The sequence below is a fragment of the Mus pahari genome, chromosome 1, assembly GCF_900095145.1.
Source record: "Mus pahari chromosome 1, PAHARI_EIJ_v1.1, whole genome shotgun sequence".
Lineage (NCBI taxonomy): Eukaryota > Metazoa > Chordata > Mammalia > Rodentia > Muridae > Mus > Mus pahari.
In genome coordinates this window covers 142,121,836-142,137,215 of record NC_034590.1, presented here as the reverse complement: position 1 = coordinate 142,137,215, position 15,380 = coordinate 142,121,836, and the positions used below count along the sequence as shown (strand labels likewise).

At 44.1% G+C, this 15,380-nt stretch overlaps 1 protein-coding gene across 1 annotated transcript; it reads left to right on the top strand.

The window, feature by feature from the left end:
* The first annotated feature begins 10,814 nt into the window (after positions 1 to 10,814).
* Dkk1 (dickkopf WNT signaling pathway inhibitor 1) lies at positions 10,815 to 14,499 on the top strand. The gene is made up of 4 exons (XM_021213234.1): positions 10,815 to 11,231; positions 11,463 to 11,631; positions 12,680 to 12,826; positions 12,941 to 14,499. The coding sequence occupies exons 1-4, from the start codon at positions 10,986 to 10,988 to the stop codon at positions 13,192 to 13,194; spliced, it is 816 nt and encodes a 271-aa protein (XP_021068893.1). The 5' UTR covers positions 10,815 to 10,985; the 3' UTR covers positions 13,195 to 14,499.
* Positions 14,500 to 15,380: the final 881 nt, after the last annotated feature.

Genomic DNA, 15,380 nt, shown 5'->3' with positions numbered 1-15,380 from the left:
AGAGAGAGAGAGAGAGAGAGAGAGAGAGAGAGAGAGAGAGAGAGAGAGACGCTCAGTCTTTATAGTGTGACTTGTGTGTATGCATTCAGGCCTGAACATTTGCCATTAGATTACCAATTATCGTGCTCGTCAGAGGAAGTATCTTTCACTAGAAAAAGGAGGGAACCCATACAGAAGGAGAGGAATAGACACAGTATAATCTGCACAAGGTATGATTTGTACACACCGAGAGAGGAGGGAGGCAGTACCGGGTATGCAAAACCTCCATTCCAGTTGATCAGTGGAGTTCAAGAGATTTCTAAAACAGCATAAGCTACCACTGTTGCCCTTGTCTGCCTCCCAGAACTTGAAGGGGAGGCCCTATAAATGAAAACACCACACACTTCAGACACAGGACTTGGAGGAGTTGGGCTAAAATGGACCCGGAGGCCTCCTCCCTGGGGACTAGCTCTCACAGTAGCCGAAAATGCTTTGCATGCTGCCAAGGGAGAAAAGTTGTTGGCAGTCTTCTTGCCCAGTGTGAGCCTACAAGCCAGGAGAATGGCCAGCACTGCAAGATACACTCAAGGATACAGTATCTACCTTGTGAGCAACCAACAGCCATCTAATTGGACTTAAGCCCCGCCCAAAAGGAGGGCATTCAAGCCTGTTTCTATAAACCTGTGGCTGCCAAGGTCATGCACCCTAGAGAAGAGCCTACTACTGCTACTTGCCTAAAACAGTGTCATTTCTGTGTTCAAAACCAAAAGATAAATGTGTCTCACTGCCCTCGTCAAAGAAGCTTCTGGAATCCCCTGGAATTTGAATTACAGATGGCTGTGAGATGAAATGTGGGTACTGGGAATTGAAATCTGGTCTTCTGGAAGAGCAACAAGTGCTGTTAACTATGGAGCCATCTTTGTAGTTCTATATAATTGTGTGTGTGTGTGTGTGTGTGTGTGTGTGTGTGTGTGTGTGTGTGTATTATGGATATAATTCTTGAAAATCTTCCAAAAGTCCCCAAAAGTTGACAACATACCACAGGTTAAGGAGCTGAAAGCCTAGGAATGATGAGAACGAGAGGCTGGTTAAAACTCTTTGGTGTGAGCACATTTCCTAGCCTAGAATTGGGCTTTGGGTCCATAGCTACCTATGACCATGACGCAACACTAGTCACTGGATTGTTTTCTTATCCAACCAAGGGCCACCTGCTTGGGTGTGGAACCACCCAGAGTGGGCTGGGCCCTTCCACATCAATTGCTAACCAAGAAAACAACCGCGTAGACAGGCCCACAGGCCAACCTGAGGGAGGCACTTCTCAGTGGAAGTTCTCTCTTCCCGGGTGACTAGTTTGTGTCAACTTGACAAAGAGTAACCAGCACAAGGTATCTTTCCCTAGGGAACTCTGGCAGTTGCTCTTGGGCCTTCCAAATAAGCTGAAGCCCAGTAAAACTACCAAAATCTGAAAATAATATAAATCCAGACTGCACCTAATACACACTAAAATCTGAAAATTACTGTAAACCCGAAATGCACCTAACTTAATGTAAACGACTACCCAACGTGATGGCTCAGCAGCAGTCCATGTAACTGTGGAGTGCTGGTCGGTTGCCTGGTGACCACGTGACTGACTGGGAGTTGCAGCTTCCTGTACACTGCACATCTTACCAATGGTCCTGATAGCCCAGGCAAGATCTAGAGCCAAACATAAAGCTTTTCAGTGAATGGTATTTCTTTCATGGCATAAACTGAAAAATTCTAATCCAAACTGCTGTTACATTTGAGACCATCTCTTTGACTCATGATGGAAGTGTTCAGAGAAATCCACAGTAAATAAAATCAGGGTTGGGTTCAAAGTTGAAGTGAAAACTGCTTTTAGTTTAGTGGATATTTAAGAACCGTGGCTGTACCTCGGTGTGGTGACACAGGCCTATTATCCCACCGTTTTGGAAGTGGAGGTATAAGGACTAGAAATACAAGACCAGCCTAAGCTGCTCTCTCTCTCTCTCTCTCTCTCTCTCTCTCTCTCTCGACAACGAACAAAAGAGTCATAGACCCAAAGGGTTCCTGAAAAACAGTTGTGGAGAAAAAGAAAGTTTTAATATTGACAAGTTCTTTCACTATCTTGTGGAGAGCTTTGGGGCCCACTTCTAGAAACTCGGCAGTAATTTGACATGGGGCCAGGACAAGGAGGTAAGCTCAGGCAGGAATCTGACTTTGGACTAGAACAAAGATGTTAAACTCAGGCAGGAATTTGACTTTGGGCTAGGACTCAGGAAATAGTCTCATATAGGCAAAGCTCAGAGGGGGGGGGGGGGAGCCACTGAGGAATGTGTGGCACTCCTTTTGTCTTGGTCATCATGATAAGCCCCTCAACTATTTGAGTTTATTGCCTTGTCTGTTCCTTGACCTAGAACTGACCTTATTATTTGCATGTAGTTAAAAATGCTATAAAAGCAGACTGGGGAAAAAAATTTGCTTCAGCCTCAGCAGTGGCTGGAGTTGTGTTATAGAGTTGTCTAGTTGTCTTTTTCTTTTCAATCCTCACGCCCTCCCTTGAGACCTGGTTGACCGACTGAGCTGGCCTGGTCATCATCATTTATGTATTTATTTATTTAATGTTGATATGTGTGTGTGTGTGTGTGTGTGTGTGTGTGTGTGTGTGCACGCACATGCATTTGGAGGCCAGAGGATGATTTTTAGTGTCTTCCTCAGTTTCTCTCCAACTATATTTTGAGATCAGGTCTCTCGTTACAACTGAATCTCAGGGATTCAGCTAAACTGGCTGCCCATCCATCCACCTTCAGGATCCTCCTGCCTCTGCCTGCCTGGGTCTCAGTCTACCATTTCTAGCTCCCTACTCCAGCCCCTGCATTTTATATTAGTTCTGGAGAATCACACTTGAATCCTCATGGTTTCATATCAAGTACCTTACCTACCAACTGAGCCAGTTTCCTATCCCAAGTATCGTCAGGAGCCGCTTGCCCTCTTCTCTGAAGCAGAGAGAGAGAGAGAGAGAGACAGAGACAGAGACAGAGACAGAGACAGAGACAGAGACAGACAGAGACAGAGAGAGAACGAGACCCTCCAGGCAGAGTCAAGGCAGGTCATGGTCTGTTGGCCTATTTCCAGGCCTGCTAAGGCCCATAGACCGAGAAGAGGAGATGCGCCTGAGGCTCAGGGCTGAAGATTCTATTGACCTTGGTGGAAGGAATGGGGGTGGGGAGGTTGGCTGAGAACAAATACCTTGCGTATACTTTGGCAAATTGTTTCTGTTAGCTTGTGGCTTTCTTTCCCAGGGTACCATCGTATATGAAGGCTGAGAGAAATACACTCACTGCTGGTGTGGTACTGACCTGCAGCCCTCCCATATCTGTCTCTTGCATCGTTTTTTTTCTCTCTCTCCTCTAATCATCCTTGCTTCCTCCTCAGAGGTCTGTTCAACTTCGTACCAGCCAGACCAGTACAAAGCATTCAATTTTTTTCCTTGTTTTTCCCAGACATGAAAATGAAACTTTCTCCTATTTATGTTTCTCTTTTTTATCATTTGGATTTATTATTCTATTATTCTATGTGCACGACCATTGAGCCAGTTCTCTACCCACCTCCCACCTTTCCATTTTTCTAATCTTGAACATTATAAAACAAGACCATGATACCTTTTCAAAGAAATTGACTTTGCCTATCAATCATGACCTTTAAAATAACGGACAATGAAATTTTGGTGTGTATGTGTGTAAAATGGAATACTACTTACTGCTGAAGAAAAAAAAAGAAAACAAAAAATTTGAAAAAAAAAAAAAAAAAAAAAAAAAAAGTACATACTCAGAGTGTAGATCAGAGTAATATGAAGCCAAACAATCTCAGGAAGAAAAAATACCACATCCTCCCTCATATGCAGAATCTAATGACAATGTGTATGTGTGTGTGTGAGAGTGTGTGTGAGAGTGTGTGTGTGCGTGTGTGTGTGTGTGTGTGTGTGTGTGAACAAATGTGCATGTAGATGCCATCTAGCATACAAGAGAGTAAAAAATGCTGAATGTGAGGAGTGAGGAGGAACTGGATGAGTTATGAACGCTGATATATAGCTGATGGTTTTCTTGTTCCGTTTCTATCGTGGGTTTTTTTTTTATGGCTACAATAAAAAACATATCCATAGTGGGAGCATAAAATGTGAAGCTCTTGTGTTCTATTTCGAATGGCTACTCTGTGTTCACTGCATTGTGCGATCTTTGGGGTGGGTCTGATTAATATGTTATGTGGGTTTCTAATTTTTGGTTTTGTCTTTGACTGCTGTTAAGATAACAATGTTTATAGTTTTTTTAAAAATCTATAACAACACCAACAACAAAAAGCACAGAAAAAAAAACAAACCTTGGGGCCCAGAGCTTACATTTCTAGCCCCAGTTTTCCTCTAACATCGTTAGGAGGAGAGACAGGGAGCGCGTTCTCCTAGAAGGCTAGTCAGCTTTCCTTATGGCTCCTGTACCTTCTAAGGACATCTGCAGCTCAGCTGAACCCACCAAGCTCCTGAACCTTGCAAACTGCTTCTCACTCATTTCTGGGGCTTGCAGCTTACTTACATGAAAGTGGCTTTTCTTATAAATAGAGCCAACTGATACAGCAGTCTTTGGAGGTACTGATGGAGCACATAGTTCAAGCCAAAAAAGGTGGGTAGGGGTTAATGAAATTATCAGTGAGAAGCCAGGTCAGGTGGCACAGGCTTGTCATCCCAGCACTCAGACGCTGAGGTCGGAAGATTGCCATGTCAAGACAAGTCTGGGCTATATGGCAAAACCTTGTCCCAAGCAACAACAGGAAGAAAAAGAAAGGAAGGAAGGAAGGAAGGAAGAGAGAGAGAGAGAGAGAGAGAGAGAGAGAGAGAGAGAGAGAAGAGAAGAGAAGAGAAGAGAAGNGAAGAGAAGAGAAGAGAAGAGAAGAGAAGAGAAGAGAAGAGAAGGAGAAAAAGAAAAAAAAAGCCCAAAACCTCTTGAGGTCTTTTGTTGAAGGTCAATTTACTTCTTTAAAACCATTCTTAGCAAACATAATCTAAAACCCAATATGAAAACAATGCTGCATGATTTTATAGTTGGCACTTATATCTAAAATTTAGTAGACTATAAATCCTGAGCTGCTTAAAAGATTTATCACACAAGTCCCAACAGCCTTTATTTTTTAAAAAAGAAATCGTAAGAGTGGGCACAAAATTATTACCTGCCTATATTTTTCATAAGCCTCCTAGATAATATTCTTTTTTAAAAAAATGGAAAATTTGAAATTAACATTTTCTCATTGAAACAAACAGCATAATTTCATTTTCCAAAAAGCTTTATGAAAATGGTTATAGATGAATGAACTTTCCTGAAATACATGCAGCATAGGATTCTCCTTAAGTACGGTACTGAAGAGCCTAACGTTTCCATCCAGGAATGCTAAATGCTGGTGTGCAAATTAAAAACCTAGCTGAATAAACATTTCACTGAGAACCTCTGTGCCAGACCCCAACTCCTTAGTCTTTAGACCGCGGTTGGACACTATTCTATCTTATTCTATTATGCGAAGATTTGCAATGTATTATATGGAGTATTAAAATTTGGAGACTATTTAGCTTTGAAAAGTTTTCGGTGTGAGAGCTGAAGAAGTTATCCCGGATGTGGTGGCACACCCTTTTAATTCCAGCACGCTGGAGACAGAGGCTGGTGGACCTCTGTGAGTTCTAGGCCAACCTGGTCTAAAAAGTGAGTTCCAGGAAAGCTAGGGCTGCTACACAGAGAAAAACCCTGTCTTGAAAACCAAAATGGAACAAATCTTCCAAAGATTTTTTTTTTTTTTTTTTTTTTTAAATTCGGTTTGGGTCCGGATCACTTCCGATAGGATCCACCATGGGGCAGCAGAGGAACGGGATTGCTCCTTCCCCATATAGCAGCGAACTTAAGTCCCTCAGAGTAGAAATCTTCCCATGAGTCTCCTTTTCCCCCTTTACCCTCCCCACTTCTAATTAACCCTGATTTATTTGCCCTGAGAACTGACACCGTGGACCCACAGCAGCAGTAGAAGAGATTTTCGCCCAGGCCAGGGCTTCAACGGGATTACGGATTACGCTGATGAATTTGCTAAACACAAAGTCCACAGAATCAGCAAAGGCCACCTGGCTCAAGGTTGATTAAGACAGGGACCCTGAGCTGTTTGATCTTCTCTCATCAAAGAGACTTTAAGCAAGTTTCATTTTACACTACTGTAAGGTGGCGATGGCTTGTGACTGAAGTGAGCGGTGAGCCGCCTGAGCCAGTGCTCTGGCAATGGGGATTCGTGGCCCACCCTGGCAGGAAGAGAATGCAACCACAGCTCCGAGCTCTAAGACCCTCTCAAGAGGGAAGAATCCTTGCTCTAACCCCTTAGCAGAAGTTAGTACTGTTTCTAGCCTACATCTGGATCCCACCAAGGTTCTAATACAATGTACTAGCTGGAAATTTTGGGATGAAGAAACAAAATAATTCATTCATCCATTCTCATTCATATTCATTTGTTCATTCGTTCTCTCACTCCCTTCTGCTCGGGCATCTTTTAGAAAATCAAGAGTCATGAAATTCACCATATTTCCAGGAACTTTGTTTACATTCTCCAAAATCAGCAAGTTCCCAGAGTCCACAACAGTGAGTATTGTTTAATAAAGCTGTCTGAAAGACATTTAGCCTGAAGACAAAAGGCCTTGCCCAGGACAGCTTTAGACTATTTTTGTATCCAGAAGGGGGCTCCCTTGTCTTCCCAGCATGACATTTACACGTGAAGAGAAAGCTAGTTCCACAAAGGGAACTGTTGTCACCTTGCAGTCCAGTGCTGAGCTCCAGCCCTTAGCTTCCAGGGCAGTGGCAAGGGGCCCTTTTGGTCACAGCCTTTAAAGGATGCCAGTATGATGAAGGGAGTATGACAAGAAGCCAGTGGCACAGAAGAAAATTCCATCCCCTATATATCTGCTGTCTGTGCCCTGCCTTATGCTGTCACCACCCTATCTTTATGATTGGAAATACTGAGTCCTTCAGGGGATAGTATGAGGCAGCTGGACTCCTAGACCCTACCCATCACAGGCCTTCCTGGGCATCAGGGCCTCCTGAAAGATGCCTCTGGCGTCCTTCTCACCAGACATTAGTAAACCTCCTTCGCTTCTGAGCTCCGGGCTGTTTATGCTTCAAGGGCCCCAGGATCATTTTCTGAGCTGAGTTAGATAGTCTTGTGACTGTGGCGCTGGCCTTATCTAGGCTAGCCATCTCCAGGGACAGAGTGAAGATAAGCATCCCAAACTCACTTGCTCCTCTTTGTAGGACAGAAAAGCCTACCACTTCAAGGGAGTCCAAATGTGAGTCACATCTGAAAGCTCTTCTATCACGACGAGCATTGAAACTAAGACTCTTTTAAAAGTCGAGGAGAAAGTCATACGCTTTTTATTAAACATCAGGAACGGGAAATCTCTGCTATTAATTCAAGACTGGCGCCAAGGAAGATGCTGGCAAAACCCACCACCTACTCTCGAGTTTTCTTATTCAAGGAAAAGTTAAAGGTTAGGCCAGGTGGGTGGAGATGGCACACGCCTTTAATTCCAGCGCTCTGGAGGCAGAGGCAGTCGGGTCTCTGTTCCAGGCCAGCCTGATCAACAGAGCAAGTTCCAAGACAGCCAGGGCTACACAGAGAAACCCTGTCTCAAACAAACAAACAAGAAAAGAAAATGACACTACAAAAACTAAATGTGAACAGATGGACTACCTTCAGTTTGACAAGGAGAGGAAAGGAATGAAGAGGGGGAAGGGAAAGGAGACGGAGGGGGCGGGAAGAAGTACCCCCAAATAACGGAGGTGGGAGAGTAGTGTGCAAATATCCCAGGGTTCTGTGTCTTTAAATATTATTTGTCATTTGTCTCATGAATCAGAAGGACCAATATCCTAGGCTGCTGCCCAACATTTGAAACAGAAGGGAGTCATGTCTTCCGCTATCCTCAAGTTACATATACAGTTCAATTCCACTGTGCTAAACATTCCTCCTAGTTTTAAATCTAATATGAAATATTAACTATTACAATAACTGTGGTCATATTTAGAGCATATCCAACAAGAGATAAAGTTCCTTCCTGAAGAAAGTAAACTAAGTTTGATAGGTACACCAGGCACTCCATTGCCTGGCTGCGTGAGACTCTGAGTCATGTGACCTCTGACTTCCTAAGGGTGGGGTGTGGTTCTAGTTCCTGGACCTCTCTTCCTTTTTCTCCAGTGGTCTTAAAGCACCAAGACCCCCAAAGCAACAACAAAAACCGAACCAAACCATAACAAAACTCCCTCTGTGACCTGATAGCATGCTTCAGACCACTGGGAGGCTGGAAGGAGCCTGCCTTCAGCATCTTAGAGAATCGTTCTTAAGGGGTAATTCTGGGTGTTCTCTGGCACTGGAGGAGCAGCCAGCACCTATCTCTTTTGATCTTTACCTCCTGATGATGACACCCAGAGGAAGTAAGCTCAATCAAAACAAGGGTTCACAAATGGAGAATAGGCTGCACTGGAAAAGACAAGTTTCTCCCCCTGTATCGTCTGTGAGCTTGCTTCCTCTTTTCCTAAATAACTTGAAGACGGCTGCTTAGCCTCAGGTGTGGACCTAGTCACACCTCCAGAAGGAACATAAAAAGTAGAAAGTGCCAAAACTAGCCCCCTGGTCTAGGCTGTGGGCCTAAGTCCTTGGTGAGCTAAGTTCTGCTCATTTAGAGTAGGCAAATTAATCAAGCATCATTACGTCAGAATATGGGCAGAGGAGTGCCACATATGTGTGTTTTGTGTTTCTAGAAAAAGATAACACATTGATCATTGACATTGCTAGTAGTATGCTGAATGTTATAATATGAGCCCACGACCACCACCACCACCACGTTATCCCACCATCTCCCGGCATCTATGCAAGGTTCAGATCCACTGACGGGTAGGTCTACGTGGAGCCAGGAAAATCTGATTTATTGTTAGTTACTTGTCCCCCCTTTATTATTCCTAATATTCACTTTTTAAACAAAATTTTAAAACCTGTTCGTTGTTTTCAAATATTCTAAAGATCTGTGGGTAACTAGCCTTGCTACACAATTGCACATATTCCTAATAAAAGCCAGATAAGTACATAGGATTTAATCCATGTTGGACTTTCAGCAAACCACAGGAAATTCCCCAGGATGAATGAAGTTTGGGGTAGAATTGAGGCAACATTGGAAGACACTTAAGTTCTGAAATCCACCAAACAGATATTTAAATGTTGTTCATAACATCCCTCCTAGCTCCACTTCGGGATTACACTTGTACAAGACTGTCATTGGCTATTGTGGGGGGGGGGGGGACTTCCTAGGAATAACTATTACAAAGCAGTGTTGTGAATAATTCTAGCAGATCCAGAAGCTAAGGGGCTACAAAGCACATCTCAGCTCACCCTCTCCAACAAGGATTTCGGATTGTTTCTTCCTTTTCAATCTCACACAACAGTTGCTTGTGGTCTCAGATTTATCAATCTGTTCTTAAACATTATCCATTCACATTTCCTATCTTTTGTTATATCATGGCAACTGCCTCTTTTAGCACTGTGATGGTTGGATAAAAGACTGACTTTTATTCTCTCAGTACATTACCTCTAATTTATAAGCACAGCATTCTTAGGTCCATGTTGTTTCTTGTTTTACACACTGGTTGAAAACCCCTTCAAATTCATTCTCTGATTTAGGTTCAGTGCTCTTTTTCCAGGAGGTCGTCTGTTATCTCCCTAGAGGGTTATTCCTCCTGTCCTGTCCTGTCCTGTCCTGGACGAGGTTTGATTTGGGATCAAAAGCAACCCTCTCCTGCTCAGCGATATGAAACACTAATGAGAAAGCCGGGAGCTAAGCCTTTGGGTTTCTTATCTTCTTCTATTAACCCACCGCTGGGAACAGGGAACCAGGGAAAGAGGACTGACCAGGCTCAGGGACCCTGTCCGCTCTGCCTCAGAGCCACTTTGATCTCATGTGTCTGCTTAATCAAGTTCATCTACTGCTGGGATTGACCAGATTCAAAGAACCACATTAAATAGTTTGATTATCGGGTGCCTATTTCCCTCTTCCCTCATCCCTGATTTAATTTCCAAACGGCAGTCTCTCGCCTCCACCCCCAACCCCCCCAAACTCACCATCAAAAGCGAATTAGTTCTTCCCTTGGCATCCTCATTTGATGTGCAAATTTTCTTGTCTTTGCACATTTTTTTTTCTCCTGGTGTGTGTAGGGTTGGGGGCGGGGGGGGGGAAGGAGTGGAAAGTGGGGAAGCAACTAGACAAACTTAAAAGACAAGAACCTCATTTGCAAATTGCAACGCTAAAGGGTTAATCAGCAACTATAGGAGCCACCTGGGCCTTCCACAAAGCCTTTGAATGACTGCTCACATTGTATTTAATACTGAATATTATTTGCGTGCACAGAAAGCGAGGGTACTCATATGGGGAAGAGAAGAAACGTGGTTTTGTATATTCTATCACTTTTAACTCTGACAAGGATTTCAGACAGAACTAACCCAGTCCCGCAGCAGAGCACACAAGCTCGCAGAGCGCACCCTCCCGCCTTTTTTTTTTTTTTTTAATTAAAATTGGGGCTAGGCTCTAATGCTCTAGTAACCCACACTCTAAGGTGAGCTGGACAAGGGGACCACAGTGCAAGGGAGGGGCGAGGGGAGAGTGTCAAAGTCCTCCCTGCTTCTGATACACAAACACTCCCCCTCCCAGCTCCTCCCAAAGCTTTGAAATCCCATCCTGGCTTTGTTGTCTTCCCTGAGGAGCTGGGAGGGCTGGGAGCCTGAGTATAAAGGCAGCCAGAGGTGGCAGTTGCTGTGCAGAGCTGTGCGACCGGCAGCGGAGACTCCACCCGCCGAGGTTCCGAAGTTGAGGGTCCCGCAAGTCCAGACTCTGCAGCCAGCCGCCTTGCAAAGTGACTTCTCCTTTCCTGACCTTTTCCTGTTTGCGTCCTTCGGAGATGACGGTTGTGTGTGCAGCGGCAGCTGTCCGGTTCTTGGCCGTGTTTACGACGATGGCTCTCTGCAGCCTCCCTCTGCTAGGAGCCAGTGCCACCTTGAACTCAGTTCTCATCAATTCCAACGCGATCAAGAACCTGCCCCCACCGCTGGGTGGTGCTGGAGGGCAGCCGGGTTCTGCTGTCAGCGTGGCTCCCGGAGTTCTCTATGAGGGCGGGAACAAGTATCAGACTCTTGACAACTACCAGGTAAGAGGGGTCTCAGGGATCCGAGGAGGACACTGTGATCCCGTGGAGGGAGGGGGGAGGGTCTCAGAGAGGAAGGAGTGGATCATCCTAGGTGTGTGAGATTTAGGTGTGTTTGGAATCACTGCATTAAGAGCAGCGCGCTTACGGGGCTTTTGAAGAGGCAGATGAGGACGGTGAAGGTATGGGTACCAGGATGCTTGAGTTGCTCACCAGTCCGCTCCCTTCCCACAGTCCTACCCTTGCGCAGAGGATGAGGAGTGCGGCCCTGACGAGTACTGCTCCAGCCCCAGCCGCGGGGCAGCCGGCGTTGGAGGCGTACAGATCTGTCTGGCTTGCCGAAAGCGCAGGAAACGCTGCATGAGGCACGCTATGTGCTGCCCCGGGAACTACTGCAAAAATGGTGAGTCTTGGACTCCCTTTTAAATTAGAACCACCTTGCCTTTGAGGACCCAGGAATCAAATGAAATGCTCTGGTTCTGTCAAAGCTAAGGTGGCGCCACCTGCAAAGGCAGGCATGCTCATGCAAGGGTTCTCCTGACACATCGCCACTGGCTTGTGTTTGAGCACTTGAAAGTTTATCTTCCCTTGCCTCCCTCTGTGATCTAACAACAAGACCTGAGAGTGGACCCCTTCCATCAAACAATTATCTTCAGGGAGCCTTGGGGCACTTGAGAAAGGGGGAGAGGTCATTCTGAAAGGGAAGCCAGACGTTTTTCTTAAGATGGACTCTGCGGTGGCTTTGCCAGTCTCTCTTTCCTCTAAGGCTATTAAAACTGTTGTCAACGGGGAGCTAGAATGATTAATCTCTGCTGGCCAGCTTTTAAAAGAGATCTCTGTACCGCTCACATCCCTAGCTCTCCACCCCTCCCCTCCCCCTTTCCCTCCACCCTCAACTACCTTCAAAGAAGTACAACCACAGATCCACAAAATGTTAATGTCTCAAAAGAAGTTTCCAGAAATAAACTTGAAGGGTGGCTAGCTTCCTAGGTTACAGCAGCCTTGCAGAGTCAACTCACTAAAATCTCTGTAATATCAAAATTATACAGTAAAGTAACCAGCGGGTGAGATCGGAGTCTTCCAGGCAGCTGGAACCGCGTTTCGCAGCTAGCACCCCGAGCAGAGAAGTTATTTTTAAGGTTCATTTTTCTAAGTGACTGGATTTCTTTTTCCTAGCCCGAAGGGTAATATTAAAATAAGCAGAAATATCTCTGCTGCCTCCACCACAATTAGTAGGAAAGCATTTAAAATGGCTATACCTGAGGTGTTCCATAGGATTCAACAGTACACCCATTGATAGGGCTTTCTCTGGGGGCGTTTTGGTAAAAGAACAGCAGCGACAGCAGTGAGATATCTCACAGTGGTGTCTGCATAACCCACTGCTCCTGTCTTGGCTATTAGCAGCAACAAACTACAGCCTGAGGATTAACCACTATTTCTGGCTTTCTTAGGAATATGCATGCCCTCTGACCACAGCCATTTACCTCGAGGGGAAATCGAGGAAAGCATCGTTGAAAACCTTGGTAATGACCACAACGCCGCCGGGGATGGATATCCCAGAAGAACCACACTGACTTCAAAAATATATCACTCCAAAGGTAGTAAAAGGGCTTTTGGGCTCAGCCTTCCCATTTAATATATCAGACGCGCATTTAGAGTTGTCTCAATGAAATGGTGCAGTAACTGTCATTTTCCTTCTGTCTCCTTCACAGGACAAGAAGGCTCTGTCTGCCTCCGATCATCCGACTGTGCCGCAGGGCTGTGTTGTGCAAGACACTTCTGGTCCAAGATCTGTAAACCTGTCCTTAAAGAAGGTCAGGTATGCACCAAGCACAGGAGGAAAGGCTCCCACGGGCTGGAGATATTCCAGCGCTGCTACTGTGGGGAAGGTCTGGCTTGCAGGGTACAGAAAGTGCACCATCAAGCCAGCAATTCTTCTAGGCTCCACACCTGCCAGAGACACTAAACCGACAGTCTAAATGCGATGGACTTTTATCTAATATATGCTACGAAAATCCTTTATGATTTGACAGCTCAATCCCAAGGATGTAGGAATCTTCAGTGTGTAATTAAGCATTCCGACAATACCTTCCAAAAGCTCTGGAGTGTAAGGACTTTGTTTCTTGATGGAACTCCCCTGTGATTGCAGTAAATTACTGTGTTGTAAATCCTCAGTGTGGCGCTTACCTGCAAATGCAGCAAAACTTTTAATTATTTTCTAGAGGTGCTACATTGCCTTGTTTCTCTTGCATGTAAATTTTTTTGTACGCGGTTGATTGTCTTGACTCATAAATATTCTATATTGAAGTAATTTCGGTTTACAGTTCTTAAATGTGTGCCCCTTTCTACTTTAATGGCTAGGGCGTTGAATGTAAGGAGTTTCTTGGAGTAGTCACTGATAGGCATCTAAAGTGTAACATGAAAATACTAGTTTATTTCCTGAGATGTACACTCTTTGCTTAGATTCTCTCTCTCTCTCTCTCTCTCTCTCTCTCTCTCTCTCTCTCTCTCTCTCTCTCACACACACACACACACACACACACACACACACACATCTCTCCTCTCTNCACACATCTCTCCTCTCTAGTTCTGTCTCTCTCAGTTGGTAGTCCTTGAAATAAAATTTAACATTTAATACTCATGAAGTTACAAGCATAGATACATTTGGGGCTGTGTGTGTGTGTGTGTGTGTGTGTGTGTGGCTAAAATGATAAGATATATTGTCTGTGTGTGATTTACTTTAAAGAGAATGTATTCTACATTGATAAACTCAAATAGCTTTGGTAATATGGGTTTGAATTTGGTGTAGCTACTTTCAAAACTTCTATTCTACCAAGTGTAGTTGGTGCTTCTGCCTATAATCCCAGGATTTTGGAGGCTGAGGCAGAGGAATGTCCATGAACTCAGGTCCATTCTGGCCAACTCTTTCTATAGAACAATGTTCGGTTTCAAAAAAAAAAAGCATCAACAAAACATAGTTAACAACCAATTAATATTCACCTAAGTGACCAACAGTTATTGGGAGGGAAGGGATGTCCAAGCAAGTGGTTCCAGAAGAGGTTATGCAGAGGGAAACCACCAACTTAAGCCAAATAATTAATTCTGAATATTTTAGATACTCTGACATGCTGAAGAATTGTTTCAATCACTTTGATTTAAAAATAATTACTAAACAATCATAAATTCTAGAATGTAACACTTCTCTTGCCAAAAAATTATTTCATTTTTTGCTTCATCTGTACTCCATTGATTGGTATGAGAATGGCTTTATAAAAAAAAAAAAAAAAGTCCCCAAATTGAATTCTCTCTGCATGTTTACTCACTAAATTTCATATTTCTTTTGGGGGGAGGACAAAACAACCTTCCTAATTTATTTATTCTCTAGTATTCTGGAAGTCTGCATCAAAACCACAAAATGCTAGGTTCACTATTCACAGGATAGTAGGGACTGACTGATTGTCCCAACGTTTTCCTTAAATAGCATAGACGGCCTAGAATATTCATCGGTTTCTGTGTTCCCGGAAGTGGTTAATTTTCATGGGAGACATACAACCGCGCATGCACTCCAGCGCTGGCTCTCGGAGAGGAACTCTGGCAGGATTTCGTGGCTGTGACCCTTTTGTTCACAGGTTTCTGCTTCCTCATCCAGAGAAACTCTTTCTCTAAGTGTGCTCACTGCCTGTTCTTCTAGGGAGGCGGGTCTCGAGGCCTTCGGTCTTCCGTAGTACACAATAAGAGGGAAGGTCAAGGGGACAGTTTTGTAAAACAGGAGAAAGAAGGGCTTTCTAGGAGAGGAGTGGGGCAGATGCGTAATGCACTCTGGTTACTGGATCCTCTATGCAGGGGCCTGCTGGAGTGGGGATACCTTTTTCTGTACATCTCACTGAGCATGTTAAGTTCCAGACTTTCCTGGTGACCCTCAGGTTGGGGCCAGAGAGAACTGGTCAGTTAACCTCCATCCACCTGGGATCTTAGGAGGACAGTACCAAAAAAAGGAAATCTATGTATATATAGAATATAAATATATGTTATCTATTGTATATATTTTGTAGAATATAGTATGTAGTATATAGTGTATATATAGTATAATATATTGCATATATGTGTGTAATATATATATATATATATATATATATATATATATATATATGA

Coding starts and splice junctions, on each gene's coding strand:
- Dkk1 (XM_021213234.1), top strand. CDS start 10,986: ATGACGGTTGTGTGTGCAGCGGCAGCTGTCCGGTTCTTGGCCGTGTTT. Junction 11,232..11,462: donor AGACTCTTGACAACTACCAG/GTAAGAGGGGTC, acceptor CCCTTCCCACAG/TCCTACCCTTGCGCAGAGGA. Junction 12,827..12,940: donor AAAAATATATCACTCCAAAG/GTAGTAAAAGGG, acceptor TCTCCTTCACAG/GACAAGAAGGCTCTGTCTGC.